This window comes from Bos javanicus, chromosome 4 (genome assembly GCF_032452875.1).
Source record: "Bos javanicus breed banteng chromosome 4, ARS-OSU_banteng_1.0, whole genome shotgun sequence".
In the NCBI taxonomy this organism is placed as follows: Eukaryota; Metazoa; Chordata; class Mammalia; order Artiodactyla; family Bovidae; genus Bos; species Bos javanicus.
Genome location: NC_083871.1, coordinates 75,205,780 through 75,221,318, shown reverse-complemented (window position 1 = coordinate 75,221,318; position 15,539 = coordinate 75,205,780). Strand labels below are relative to the sequence as shown.

General features: G+C 45.4%; 1 protein-coding gene across 1 annotated transcript; it reads right to left on the bottom strand.

The window, feature by feature from the left end:
- Positions 1-3,041: 3,041 nt before the first annotated feature.
- On the bottom strand, positions 3,042-15,508 carry HUS1 (HUS1 checkpoint clamp component). Its single transcript, XM_061414389.1, has 8 exons — positions 15,300-15,508; positions 14,370-14,497; positions 14,086-14,262; positions 12,333-12,440; positions 11,270-11,344; positions 7,200-7,299; positions 5,343-5,462; positions 3,042-3,291 (listed from the first exon to the last, which is right to left on the bottom strand). Exons 1-8 carry the CDS (start codon positions 15,349-15,351, stop codon positions 3,209-3,211), a joined length of 843 nt encoding a protein of 280 aa, XP_061270373.1. The 5' UTR covers positions 15,352-15,508; the 3' UTR covers positions 3,042-3,208.
- Between the last annotated feature and the right edge of the window lie 31 nt (positions 15,509-15,539).

Below are 15,539 nucleotides of genomic sequence, written 5' to 3'. Positions count from 1 at the left end.
TAATCCTACTCTGAATGCTGACCCAGTAAGCCCTCAGTTCCATGGTAGCATTTATGGACAGAGCCCTCTCGTTCTCATACCTCACCCCTGGCTGAGTTCACATCCAGACCCTGCTACTGTTACCTAATCCCATTAGGAGACCCACCCAGGGACCTCTTCTCTGTCACTCTTTCCTTGGTAGGAAGGAGCCATAGCAGATGGTATAGAACTGGCTACTCTGGGATCCTTCTCATTGGCAGATGTCCCTGAGCAGGGTCCCAAGGCTGGTAGATGGCCAGGTCACCCTGGGGGCAGCCTGCATGCTGCTTGAATCCTGGGCACTCAGTGCTGGCTCCAATCGAGTGTTCTCAAGGCTGGCCCTCATGGTGCCACATCTCTTCAGAGATGGTGACAGCCAGGAAGGAGCTGCACAGAGGCAAGGGCATTCAGGTACCAGGCTGTTTCTCCTATAGCCTGTGTTTTGGGAGCCAGGGGCACATTATCCACTGCAGCCTAAGAGAGTCTTTTGGTGTAGACATCTGCCGAAGACGACTCAGGATGAACAAGAGACCTCGCAGATGGACTGTTATTACCTTGGCTACCTGGATGAGATTCCTCTTTCTATAGTCACCATGGACACAGTTAAGGGGGTCTCCAAGGTATTAAGAAGCTGGATGACCTTACCTACGAAGTCAAACCCCTCAAGGATTCCAAGAGGTTTGAACATATGTAGCTCTTCAGACAGTGGCAGATAGATCTGCATATGGACAGGGACAAGGAGGATAGGGAGCCACTGTTCCCTAAAGCAGATGTCAAGTTAGCCCCCAAGACTGGTCATAGGATACAGTCATCACACAGGGAAAATCTGAGAGCATATGATCAATTTTCCAACTCAATGTATAGTGTGTACAATAATATAACTCAGTGTGTATAATACCTGATACAAATGGTTAGTATAATGGAAACAACATATTTAGGTCTTCATATAAAGTACCCTCTCTCTTATGTCCTCATATTTAACTAAGAGCTACAACTTCCATGAGTGATTATAGAATACCAAGGGGTGAACATGCTATTTAGTATGCAAGGGTTGTGAGACCACCCACAGATTTCAGTTCAACCTTCACAGTAATTAGGAATGTACCAGAAGATGGCCAGATTTATTGCTCCTATCACTCCATTTGCACTTCAAAAGACCTGATCTTTGTGGGTGAACATAGCAGACATTATTAACTATCTTAACACGCCAGCAGGTTGGGTGGAATCTGGGTACACGTTTTGATGTTGATGTGAGATGCTTGTGCGTAAGAACCACCTGCATTTTGTACAAGTTTCCTGTGTTGACAGATTCCTTCAGTAATTGTTCCATTCTGCATTTTCAACATACTGTATATAAACTGAGGCATTGCCTATAAAAGGAGAACACCTATGCTTTTAATGCAAGCATGATAAGAATGTGTTGTGGAATCTGTACTGGAGGATTGGGAGCAATGTGACTGCGGCTTCCTTAAGCAGTGTTACAGCGACACTTGCTGTAATGTTAACTGTACATGTGCAGCAGACCTGTGATCATCATTCATGCTGTTCAAACTGCACCCACTCTCCATGTGGATGCTCTGCAGACCAATCCACAGTATATGTGACCTCCCAGGGTACTGCCAAGGGGAAGCTCTGTAGGCCCTGAAAACACATATATGCAAGATAGAAGCCTGTGTTCTGAAAAAGGCTACTGTTATCATGGAAAATGCACTGCAGAAAAATCTGGTTCCTGGGACAGAGCCAGAAAGCCAGCCTAGGACTAAGTCAAAATCACATTCTAGACTGCCTCCACCAGGCCCTGGGGATCACAGTGGACAAGCGGTCCCCCGTACAGAGGATGACAAGGCTCCTGGATTCTTAGACATCCCTGACCCAGCAGAGGATGGCCCCCAAACTTAGCTCCAGACATATTTCCCAAAGCAACACAGGCCTGAGCACAACTACCCAGGACGGCTCTCCACACACCCAGTCAGCCAAAGTGTGTCTAACACCCAGAAAGCTGTTTAAGTTAACTTCCCAAACTATACTCTTTCCTTTAAACAGACTAAGCTGCTATTTCCTGACTTAGTGAAATTCTGCCCTGGGTGAAAAGCAGGACCGTGTTTCCCTAAATCACCATGTCTACTAGCTTCTTCAGTGCAGGAAGATGTGCTGTCCTTGGTCAATAGTTCTGTGGGAGGCAGAGGCCAGGGTAAACATAAAGCAGCAAGTCTGTCTGAGAATCAGAAAGAGACGCTGTTTCTCAACTTCAAGGAAGACCCCTTTGGCCATACCCACACCTCCTTAAAACTATTCAAGTTTACTTAAACACTAAACAAGCTGAGGGAGATTATATTTGGCTTTCTGACATTTTAAAAACTGCATATAAACCTATTTTACCACATCAGATTTAAAACTAAGATGTTCTTTCCAGATTCCTCAAATGGTTGGTGACTTAACTCTGAAATGTATCATTCTTAATTCTGGTCTTGTAGCAGAAGTGAGGCAAAGAGAAACCAGAATTCCTGTGTTTAGATACTCTCCCTGCCATTAGCTGTGTGGCCCAGGGCTGACTGCTGAACCTACTCTGCCAAATACAGAAGCCACACTGTGAAGCCTCAGAATGTGCTGCTCTGACCTGGCCAGGCCCTGCCCATGCATCCTCCTGATGGCAACAGAAGAGCCAACTAAAATCTTCATGGGCATCACGATGAGATCATATGTGCTGTACCCAGACCCCCCGGGACCCTCTACAGGACGGAGGTGGCAAGAGGGCCAACCTCGCCTTCTTGGGCTCCAAGTACACAGAAACCTAATTGCTTCAAGTCTGTTCCCATAACAATATGCTGAGCTTGAACAATGCCTCGAGGGAAAGTGCTAGGCTTGGCAAACATTATTTTTTTGCCAATTTTGATTACTACACCAATTCAAACTACAGGAAGATTTTCACGACTTCAGTTAGAAAAGTTTAAAGTCTGAATAAATAAATTTTAACTTTTCTTTCAACATCGTCAAAGCAAAACAAAGCAGACAGAACAAAGAAGTAATATGAAGAAATGTTTATGCAACTGTGTTTCATTAACTCATTAATTCAATTTCTATTGAAAATATCATAGAAGGAAAAAAGTAAAAAAAAAAAAAAGAAAAAAACAGGGTTCCACTGCTGTGGGTCCAACCAAGGTCCCTGAGCTCCCAAGCCCACAAGGCAGGACTATGACAAAGCTGGGATGAAATACTGCAGGGAAACGTCTTCATGGAGCAGGTCAAAGTGAACAATCTTGTTCTTCACAATATCTAAGGAGAAAGGAAATCCTTTACTGTAGAGACCCATTCTGCACATACACTCTCACCCCTAAGCATTGCAGCAGCTTCTCCCCCAAGCCTCTCCTGGAGCATCCAGGCCTCTCCCAAGGTGACCAGTCTCCACCATCCCAACTGATGCTAAACAAAGGGACTGGCTCAGGCCAGCTCATTTTCCACCAAGGAAGAGGCCGAGGTCTCTGGGGCAAAAGCCACAGGGCAAACTTCCCGGAAACCACACGTACCCAAGTCAACATCCTTCTAGGAAAAAGCAGCTGCTCACCAGTGAGTCCCCAGCATGTGCTGAGAAAAGGCGAGTACGTAGGGTCTTTTTTCTTTTTTTTAAATATAAATTTATTTAATTGCACATAGGGTCTTACTAGAGAGCAGGAGGCAGTTTGCAAGGGCAGCCATCATGCAGCCTAGGATGAGCAATGAGGCACTGGGTCTAAGACCCAAAGCAGAAGCCAACCAAGAGGACGAGGTGTTGCCACAGCATGAAAGCAGCCCAGCTGCCAGGGCCATATCACTGAGAGCAGAAGTTACAGGGGCAGTGGGGCACGCCACGCCCAAGGAAAGCTAGCTGAAGCCAGATCAAGCCAGGTGGCAGAAGAAAGGCAGACAAAGAGCACACGGCAGGCTGCTGAGACCAATCCCAAGAGAATGGCAAGTCAGGAAGGGACACAAGGGACCAGCAGGACACTCATCAGAGGAGGTGCTGGACTCACAGGTGGCAGTGGAGACCGAGGGTGCTGGGGAAAGCGCTCCCACCCCTGCCCAGAGATGGGAAGTGGGCAAGCCTGGAGGATGCTGTCACAAAGCCAGAAACACTGGCACAAAAGGTTTGGGGTAAGAAAGAAACAAATTCGATTCTGGCTGTCATAATCTTCTGGTCCCCCTCCCTGCACCGGCAGCTAGGGCCACAACCCCCACTCCCTACACTTCCCCTACGCAGACAGGAGGAGTGGCTTCCAAGGACCCACAATGGGGCATCACCCAGACTCAATGGCCCAAGCCAGAGCTCTGAAGAGGCATCTGCACCGGGCCAGGTCCCCAAGGAGCCCTGTGCACGCAGACAGTTTGAGAAGCACCGACTTAACCTGGGAGGACCTCGTGCTGAAGCAGTGCACCCCCATTCTCAGCCTTAGGGGCGCCCACACCGTAACTTCTTCAGATGCAGTGCAGGCAGCCCCTGGCCCCTGCCCCACAACTCAGCAGCTCTCACTGCTCCTTCCCTATCGTGGATTTCTGCACTCCTCCTTCTATGTACACCATCAGTGCAGTCCTCATGCACTAATGCCACTCCTTTCCAGTGGTCTCTCCTCCTTCACTGGAGAACCTTTGGGAATCTCCTACTCGTTCTCTACAGAGCTGACTATCTGACAATTATTAGGTATCCTATATTCCTGGGTCACCCTTCTCAGCTCTGTTCACTGGTGGCTGAGTGTTCAGACTGGGAATTCACAAATAAAGAGGTGTCACCGCCAACCAAGGCCAGTTTTCTTTCAATTGCTGTGATCTCAAAAGCAAGCAAACAGACATAGCCTTGAAAAAGTCTCAGCAAGTGAGTCTCCTCATCTGTAATCAAGGACTGAAGGGTGAAAAAACATGTGAAAAAGAGAAAGACAAGGCCAACCGGAATTAAGAGCGCCAATAAAAGCCACTATTAAAAGTCAGCAGGCAGCACAGATGACAAGACAAAGGACAAATGGAACAGGTCAGGCTGACACAGGAAAGAAAGAAATGCTTTGAGATGGAAACTTAAATCCAAGCCCAATGGAGACAGAGACCCTGCACACATAAGCTTAGAGTAACACAGCAAGATGGGCCAGGCGCCTCTGCCCTTACGCAGCTTCTCTGTGGATGCAGACTCATGTATGACACCAGGTGAGGCAGTCCAGACCCATCTGCCAGGGACTACTCAGGACACTGGAGTCCACCAGTGAGCGAGCTGTCTCTGCATTTACGAGACTGTACACAATGCGTAAGACTACAGTTGATTACAGTGCTTGAAATATGAGAAACAAATCAAACGGCAAACTTACTGCAAGTGGCCTTTGTAGGGTTTACTTGTTGTCCAGCAAGGAACTGCAGGAGCTTCCTAATGTCTATGTGCACTTCAGCCATTTGTTCCAAGTTCCTATCTTGAGAAGCATTTTCGGAAGCTAAAATGATAGGAACATTTTAAGATGCAATTATCTTCCAGTGAAACAGGGAAGTGAGAGATTGCACGATGACTGTTTACATAAATAAATGGTTTACTTGACCACTGACTTGAGAACCTACAGAAACACTGCATAATATAAATGTGACCACTCACCAAGCAAGCATTTACTAAGTATTGACTCTTTGAAATACTGTGCTATGGGAATTCCCTGGCAGTCCCGTGGTTAGGACTCAATGCTTTCACTGTTGACAGTCGGGGAACTAAGATCCCAAATGGCCTACGGTAGGGCCAAAACACCATCCTCAAAACAAGACCATATACAGCTAAATCAAGCCCTCTCATTATAAAGTGGAATGAAAGGGAAGAAAACGTCCTTTCTACTCTGGGAAGGTATCAAAGACCCTCTTTGTAATTTACTAAAATAAACAAAATGAGCAACACAAAAACAAGTCACTTCATATAACTACTGTCAAAACTTTATTAACGTGGATTTCACTTTGCTCCAAGGCACGCTCTTCACTATAAAGTAAAATTCTCTTGCAATGCTAAGTTACAATGTGTCTCTAATAAACAAACTGGTAGTAAGTAATTTTAATTCTAAAAGTGGAAAGAGTCTTATTAGACCTACTTCAGAACACACGGGTGACTAAATGGTTTTCACAGAGTGAGTACCTTCCCAGGGCCTCTTGCGTCATTCCCTGTTGGACCTCCCTCCCACAGCCTGCCCACCACTGTGAGCTCTGCAGCAGACGACTCTAATCCCTGAGCCAATCTACTCAACCAGCCCAATGTCCATTCCAGCACTGTTTACAACAGCCAAGACACGGAAGCAACCTAAATGTCTAACAACAGAGGAGTGGATAAAGATGTGGTATGTTATTCAGCCATAAAAAAGAATGAAATAATGTCATCTGTAGTAACATGGATGGACCTAGAGATCATCAAACGAAGTCAGAGAAAGACAAATACCATATGATATCCTTGTATGTGGAATCTAAAACATTGATACAAATGAGCTTATTTACAAAACAGAAACAGACTCACAGATTTAGAAAACAAACTTATGGTTATTGAAGAGTACAGGTGAAGGGGAAGGATAAATTATAAGTTTAGGATCAATGTGTTTGTGTGTGTGTGTGTGTATATATATACCACTATATATAAAATAAACAGTAAGGACCTATTATACAAAACAGGGAACTATACTCAAGAGTCTGTAATAACTGATATGGGAAAAGAATCTGAAAAAGAATAGAAACATATATATGTATAACTGAATCACTGTGCCATACACCTGAAACCAACACAACATTGTAAGTCAACTATACTTGAATAATTTAAAAAAAAATTATTTTTAATACACACACAAAAAAGCAGGAGAAAATAAAAAGTATCATCTACATTTGACTCCACCCAGGTGAGAAACTGTAGTTTTTGGTAGAAGGCACAGCAAGTGAAGAGCTAGAAGGGCTCTTGGACGTTGTTGAGCCCAAGCCTAGGTTTTGCAGATGAGGAACGAGGAAGCCCTCAGGCCCACACTCCAGCTTCTCACGTCCAGGAGGTTCACCTTTCCACCACAGTGCAGTAACAAGTGACTCAACCCCATTATGTGTTCCCTTCCTAAGCCTGAAACACAGTCACCCGAAGTTCAATTCTTTTCCATCTAGAGACCTCAGTATGGTTTGTCATCTGAACAATTTATCACATGCAAAATATAACATACCAGGAAACTTACCTAATGGAGGATTTCCAAGATCTTTAAAGTGAGTTGTAACACACACTAGCTCAGTTTCTATTTTCAAGTTCAATTCTCCATTTAGGTTTGCTTCAATAATCTGCAAATTGAGTATTTTACAGTCTTAAGAAAAGCAAAAGGGAAAAAAAAAGTGGACATCAGCTTCCAACAAACCAGGTGACAAAGTATTCCCACAAATCCCAGGACACTTCAGACAGCACCAAACCCCACGTGGCATCAGCCATAGAGAGAAGACAAGGCCTGAGCACAGGGACTTAAAAAATCTCCAGAGAGCAGCCCCTCGACGTGCAGAGCACAGTAGGAAGCTCTGAAAACAGGTGAGGCTGGGGAGGCCTTGCCAGCAGCTCTGACAATGCAGACATTGTGCAACTCCTATAAAACAGAGCAAGGAGAACCAGAAGAGAATGTGAAGCGATAAGCTCGCTAACTGCCTTATTTCTACAAATGGACCAAACTATCTGTTACAACTCAACATAACCAGAAAGGCTTCAGAATATTAGGAGAATATAACCATTTATATAAAGAATAATCTCAGACATTGGGAAGTGAGATTTCCAAATTCAGAAAGACCCAGAGATGCCATCAGGTGTCTGGACTCCACCAAGCTGTGGCGCCCTGTGGCTGCCGTGTTTTCTGCACTCAGACAGAGGGCAACTGGGCTTGGTGACTGATCGCTGTGGCCCCTTCCCACCCCAACAGTGCCCATGACTTCCCTCAGGATCAGAGGGGCTCTTTCATTTTACACTCTCCCTACACCAACCAACAGGGTCTCTAAACTACACAAAATCTAGAAATGAAGTTCAGAGAAAGAAACAGGTACCTTGATATGGCTTAAGATTTTGGCCATTTGCCCAGAGCACACTACATTTCGCCTTTTGATATCAATATCTGGCCACCTCTAAAGTCTGGCAGGTCTTTGGAAAGCCCATGCAGCAGTGTGCAAGTCAACATTTTGTTTAACCAACAATACAAAACTGCCACCGAGCCACTGTAGATAAAGGTGGTCGCTTCACTAGGAGCCACTGCAGAGGTACAGCAAGAGGGAAGAAGCCCCAGGACGAGTGAGGACACCCTGTTCCACAGGGCTTGGCCACAACTAAATCTCAGATTTACTTAGGAGTACCACTTAGTATTTTTCATTCTTGCTCCTTAAAAGCAGTGAACTCTATTTCTCATTTGAGCAACAAAACAAAAAAGATGTTTTCAACTTACTAAGGCTTTGACTTTATATAGGAAACAGTCTCCAAACATCCTTGTTGCATCATCTAGTATGCGTACCTCTGAATGGGAAGAATTCATCAAGCTTATCCTCTCACTTCCCAGAAATACATGGTGTTTCTAAGCCCACTCTATTATCTGGAAAAAATACCTGCCTAAAAAGAAATACGTAAAACAATCCTTGTGCATATTCTGGACTTGTGAATATACAGTGTACAGGGTCTCTGTAAGGCTAACACATAACACAGATCCATCTGTCTCAAATAAGCACACACTTAGTATCTACCTGTAAAGTTCACTGCTTTTGAAAAACAAGTTTTACAAAGACTTATTCAGGAAAGCAGCTTACAATGTCCTAGATTCACTCCAGACTTAAACACCTTTTTATGCTTTCTTCAAATTCCTAAAATCTGAGTAATCAAATGCTAGATCCATCTCTCCAAGCACAGTGCCTGGTGCGGGGCAGCACTCAAACAAAATTTATTGGAGGAATTCACCAGTGACCCGCCAAACACTGCTCACAGTGTTTATTTTGTGAGTGTTATCTATAGTATTACCCATATCAACATACTCTGCTCTTAAGGGCGTGGATGAGATCTGACTTCTTTCAGAGATATCCTTAATGATAACAACCAACCATTCATGGAATAGTGATGAGACGCACTGGGAATCTAACATAAATTATCTCAACTGATAAAAAGTAACAGAGCCCCTGTGACTGTTATGCTGGATAACACTTTCCACCAGGGTGCACCACTTAGTGGGGGTCAGGGATGGCTCCAAGGACTCAGCTCTGCCAGCATATCATGATGCCTCCTGCCCCAAATCTGCTTCTATGAAGCTGAGACAACATGTAAGGTGTAACACAGCACTGCTCTGACCATGGAGCACCACCACAAACAGCATCGCCGTGTGCTCGTCAGAAATCAGTCCTAGACCCCACTGCAGACTTCCTGAACTAGAACTTGCATTCTGTCTGAAGGGGATCCCAATGCTTAAAACCTGATGGAGACTCTTGGCAGTCAACGCCTGCTTCTTCTGCTCTTAGCCAAGTCACAGCACGACCCACCCCCATTGGCCACGTCTCTCACTAAAGGAAGTAAGCAAGGTGTCTCAACAAGGGCTGCTGGGCCTCTGACTGGTGGAGATGTTTTCAATATGTTGAGTCCTACTCATTTTCCTTGATTCTCTCACCTGTCATCTTCAGACACAGAATTCTGGTTATTCAAGTTAATATTGTTATGCCCTTGGCTACTCCAATTTTCCATATGCTTGATCACTTTCCATTTAGTATTTCACAATGCAGTAGCCACTGCACAAAATCCTTGTTTTTAAACACTCCAGGGAAGAGAAAAACACCTCTGATGATTTTTTTTTAAATTTCTGATGATTTAATCTAAGCTACTTTGACGACTCATTTCCACTGGACACAAAGAACAAATAACCGGGTCCTTGAATTAACTGCCCTGCCTTTTCTCTCCTGGGCCTCTCAAGGGCTCCAGGATATCCCCAAAAGAAGCCTCCAGCCTGACAACTGGATCAACATCAGGACAGGCACAGGAGAACACTCATGTCTGCACGGCACACACTACTTCATGGGAAGTCATTGCAAATTAAAGTGAAATCTACAGAGTAAGTCATGAAAGGAAATTACTCTCAAGGGAGCACAACTGCAGAAATAAAACAGTCCGTAAACATTTTCTAGGCTTCAGAAAACTTTGGTAACGCCAAAGATCTCCTGAAGCTAAATTTCATTCCAGGTATGTGCGCTAACACCTATTATCTGCCTGCTGAGTGGCAACCCCACAGTGAGTGGCTGTCATACAGAGATGATTAAGACAGTTTCCCTTTTTAAGAAGCGGCCAGTTCAGGAGTGGTTTCCAGATGTTAGCAGACAACTTATCACACAGCAGTGAACAGAGCAGCTTGGCAGAGGAGGGGCTTACATTCACGACAGTGGGAAAGTCTGGAATTTCCATGAACAGTGAGAAGGGCTAAGTGCTTTCCAGGGGACGATGGGAAAGAAACAGCCAAGCGTGAAATGGTAGAGACAGGCTTGGAGAGCACCAGTACTGTGGGGATGGACAAAGGTCCAGAGCAGTTCTGCCGGCAGGGGATAGCCGTGTGGCAGGTAACCAGTCTGCAGACGCTAAAAAGCAAAAGTTTCATCAGGTGAACAGTCGTGTCTAAACACACAGGGAAATAATCAAATGAGTTTTGGGGGTGACTGAAGAATTCAGGAGAACCTCAGGAGTGAAGGACAATTGTTCACAACTTCCCATCACTGTCACATTCAGTGTTTCACTGACACTGAGGGTAAACGTCAACAATGTAAACAGGGAAGTAAACACGCCCCTCTACCTGGCCTAAGAGCTGCTTCCAGGAAGAGGAATGTGTCCTCGGGGATCCTTGTCTGGGACTCAGAGACATCTGGCAAGTAGATACGACATTCCACGCACTGCCACCATCAGGTGATCATAAAAAAAAAAATGTACACTATCGGATAAAATACATAATATGCTGTCCAAAACATATGGAAAGAAAGTTAGAACCATTGAATGTATTGTTAATATACTGTAAATATCATAAATATGAGAGACTAGGCCAAATATCAGAGAGGAGAGTTGAGAAGATCCAGAGCAGGTTTCACCTGTAAAACCATAGGCTATCAACAACAAGCCAAGCCCCCAGAGCCGGGAGCTGAGGGACACCCCACGCAGACACTACATGATGAATGGAGGGCATCAAGTCCCCACCAGACAAGGCTCCTCCAAGGACATGCAGCCAAAACTGCACACTTGGGAGCTCTTTTCAAAGAAGTCAGAACTTACAAGGTGATTACTGATGTTTTTCATCTTCTCCACAACGCTCTTCATAGTCTTCAGGACTGGTAAATAAATACTAACCTACAAAGCAAATGAGAAAGATCAGTAGTATTAAAATATTAACACAGTCAAGTATTGACAAGCGCTCATTACCTATGTTTGGAATGTGTGTTGCTCTGCAATCTTATTTTTAAATTGCCTGAATAAAGTTCTTTCTTAAAAATATAAAAAAGAAAAATAATTCTACAGCTTCACTCACACCTGCCTTCGGTGACCTCGGCGTCCATGTCCATGTGGCCATTCTCTCATTCCAGGTCTGTAGCCCTGCTGCTCAGATGCCCCCACACACACCCAAGGGGAGTAAAAATCAGCAGCAGTGGAGGCCATCCTCCAAGGGGTTCACACCCAGACCTGGGGGCAGGTTCCTACTCTGTGTAAAAACACTGGGGGCCAGACTCTGTACCAAGGCCCAGAGTGGGTTACAACAGTGCTGGGTACAACGCTGGCTTTTTCTCAGCAGAGACATCTACTAAAAGCCAAGTAAAAATTCCATATGCTATTTCATGGTCTCTTCTTCAATAAATTACGAACAAGAGGCAAAGGACCCTTTGTCATCATCTTTCTTTCCAGTGGCTCTGGGATTCCTGTCAGGAGAACTAAAGCAGCCTCTCCTTCTGGCTATTACACACACCTTGGACATACTCCTAACGAGACATAGGAAAAAAACCACGTTCTATGAAACCCAAATTGGTGCCTAGGGCCATTACTCCCCACAGACGCACAGGTCATCCAAAATGCTACTTCAGTTTTACTTATGCGCCATTACAGGGCAAGACTTTCTCTCTCCTAACTGTAAAGAGTGTGGCCTTATATATAACACTACTTTAAGATGATTGATGCAAACAACTAAATGAAAACATTCCAATTTTTTGTTCCTGGGCTATCTTTTAAATATGATTATCTCTTTTCAGGTACTATATAACTTTCAAATAAAACCTACAGCAAGACTTTAAAGTCAGAGAATCCAAATCACACCATTTAAGACGCGGTGACGCCGGGCATCACTCACGTCAGCATCTGGGACCATCGGCTCTTGTAAGTCCTTCCATAGTTTTCTAGGAATAACTTTCACAGGGATGTCATGTGTCACAACACGACTACTGCTTGACACGGATAACTGCCAAGAGAAGAATTAAAACACATCAGTACTTAAAAAATAAAGAACTGAAAGACAAAAAATGTTGATACCAAACCTAAGTGTTCTCAATTCAGTCACCAACGTCCATTCAACAAGTATTAACAGAGCTTAGAAATAGGAAGTTAAAGAAGCAAGTGATTAGGACAGTGGAGGAGTAGGACATGGAGCTCACTCTTCCCACAAACACATCAAAAACATATCTAGACATGGAATGATTCTCACAGAACATCTACTGAAACATGGCAGAAGACCTCAGGCTTCAGAAAGGACAAGAAAATCTTCATGTAACAAAAAAAAAAAAAAGAACCAGAAAGGAATCAGGATGGGGCCTGCACCCCAGGGAGAGAGAGCTATGAAGGAAGAAAGGTTCCCACACCCTGAATGTCCCCTCACAGGAAGAGACCAGCAGGGACAGAGGGTGAGCTGTGGAGCCTTGGAGGAGAGTCCAGTTAAGCAGTTTACAGAAGGCAGAATGAAGACAGCCCTGCACAGACCGGTGATGCCACTTTCCCCACACTCCCAGCCTCAGACACACGTCCAACCGTGTGGGCAGAAGCTGTGTGCTGATGCTCAAGCTTCCGAGATCAGACCTAAAGAGAGGACTGGAGGAGGCTGCCAGAAACAGCCTTGAGATGCTAGGAGTTTGAGATTAGTGGATGGAAACCATTACATATAGAATGGATAAACAACAAGGTCCTACTGCATAGCATAGGGAACTATATTCAATATCCTGAGATAAACCAGAATGGAAAAGAATATTAAAATAAGAATGCTTATATACGTACAACTCAATCACTTTGCTGTAAGGCATAAATTAACAATGCAACACTGTAAAACAACTACAGTTCAGTTAAAAAATACAGTTGAGAAATCCTCCTCCATAAAGAGCATTAAACTGAATATAATACTCACAGAAAAAATAAAGTACACAGAACGGATAAAGGAAAGGTTGCCAGGATAAGGGAAGGAGGCAGCATTGGTGCTGGGCACTAGAGAAAGAAAAGGCTTTAACAAGTGAGAAGAACACAGACTCCAAGTAGAAGACCCAACCTCACCAAAACCTGGGAGTTGGGAACGAATGGGAAACACCTGGAGACCCACTCAGGGCAGATAAGTGGCTCTACAGTGGGTTGAGCCACACTTGAAGGGCTCTGGACAGCACATGAGAAATGTCAACCTCATTCTCATGTGGGGTACATGTGTTCTGAAGAGACCCGTGCATTAAATTCAGCTGGGAGTAGGGTGGAAGAGAAATGCATTCCTTGAACACTAAAGGTCATTTAAAGGTGTTAGCAGCAGAAGTGAGGGGATAGGGAGGGACACACAAACACTTCAAAGGCAAAAATGGTTTTTAGACTAGATGACAATACCACTAAAAGAAATGGATATGCAGATCTGAGAAGAAAGATGCAGAAGTGTTATTTCATAGGAAGACCAGCATCCTTGCTGATTATGAGATTACAATGCTATTTAAATATGAGGAGGACCCAACTCCAATGAAAAAACAGTGATGTACCAATCTCTCATTTTAATAAAACCAATTAGCTTCTCCTGTAGAAAGCCAAGGCTTATATAACTACTTCTAATTCCTGGTAAGTTTCAGAAATGGTAGCTTCCTACTCACCAGCTCTATAGAAACTGTAAGGCAGGGAAAGTGTTTATTAGTCAACTTAATTTTCAAAGCTCTGGCATTCTGGGCAGTTTTCAAGGCTCGAGATAAATTTTCTGATGTGAGCTCTAAATAAATCTCATTGTTTTCTGCGGAGACACCTTCCATTTGAAATTCGCTGAAGAAGTTCTCCTAAGGGAAGGAAAAGGAGAGGGGACATCTGTGCCCTTTCCAGTGGAATTCGGTGGGGGTGGAGGGAGAGGGGGAGGGCTGCAGGCCTCTCAGGAGCCTCCACTCACCTGTTCCAGCTCACACCACATGCTCACTCCTCCATTGGCCACTCTGTCAGAGAGGATGAAGTTCAATTTATCCGGGCTGATGCGCAGAGTGCAGGTTTTGGCAAGCTTGGCTATCATGTTACTAACTCCTATAGCAAAGTAAGTAAGTAAGTGTAGTCGCTCAGTCGCACCCAACTCTTTGCAACCCCATGGACTGCAGCCCACCAGGGTCCTGTGTCCATGAGATTTTCCAGGCAAGGATACTGGAGTGGTTTGCCATTTCCTTCTCCAGGGGATCTTCCCAACCCAGGGATCGAACCTGGGTCTCCTGCACTGCAGGCAGATTCCTTACCGACTGAGCTACAAGGGAAGCCCCCTATAGCAAAAGGTTCCAGTAAAGAATTAACTGAGAAGTACGTTGCGTATCCAAAACACCAATTTAGCGCAGAATTACCAGTTGCGCACAGTGAGCTTCCCAGTGGGAAAATCAAGGTTTCCACTCCTACCTACCGGGAGGCTTTTAATGCCGCTGGGGTCAAGCCAGCCTCCCAACAACCTGGAATAAGGAAACCGAGACTCGGAGCTTAACTGGCGCCTACTGGCCGCTTTCTTCCCTCCCACGTCCACTCGGGGCCGCCGAGTGCTGCAGGGGTCAAGGCAAGGACAGACATGGCTGGGGCAGGGGGACCACGGAGCCTTGGTTGTGAAGGGCGGTCTGCGCCAGATAAAGTTGTCCTGAAGCCACTGGCCAGGTTAAGAAAAGCCACGCGAAAGGAATCAAAATTCAGAAACAACCCTCGGTACCTGCGCCCGCGTCAACTCCTGCTGGCCAGCCTGTGCAGCGCGCCAGCCTCTTCGCGGGGCCCGGCCGCGCGCACCGCTCCGTACAGGCCTCCCGCCCTGCCCTCTGCCGTCCTCCCCGCCGCCAGGGTTGACGCGGCCCCTACTCACGCGTGAAGTGGTTTAGACAGGCGGTATCCACGATCTTGGCCCGAAACTTCATGGCTGGACGTGGCAAGCGCCGGGAGTCCGTCCGCACCGGACTCGGGAGAGTCCAGCCTTAATTAGCCCGCGGGAAACGCCACCGCAGTACTGGGTTCAGCCCACTTGGGCCTGAGACGCGCCTGCGGAGGGTAGGCGGGCTTTCCGTTGGCGCGCTCGGGATGACGCGCTCTGCCGGAAGTGACGGAG

Excerpts from the sequence above, each read along its gene's own strand:
- HUS1 (XM_061414389.1), bottom strand. The coding sequence starts at position 15,351 with ATGAAGTTTCGGGCCAAGATCGTGGATACCGCCTGTCTAAACCACTTC. Across the intron at positions 14,498-15,299 it reads CTGTCTAAACCACTTCACGC|GAGTTAGTAACATGATAGCC; the intron begins GTGAGTAGGGGC and ends ACTTTGCTATAG. Across the intron at positions 11,345-12,332 it reads CGATGGTCCCAGATGCTGAC|GTTAGTATTTATTTACCAGT; the intron begins GTGAGTGATGCC and ends TTTGCTTTGTAG.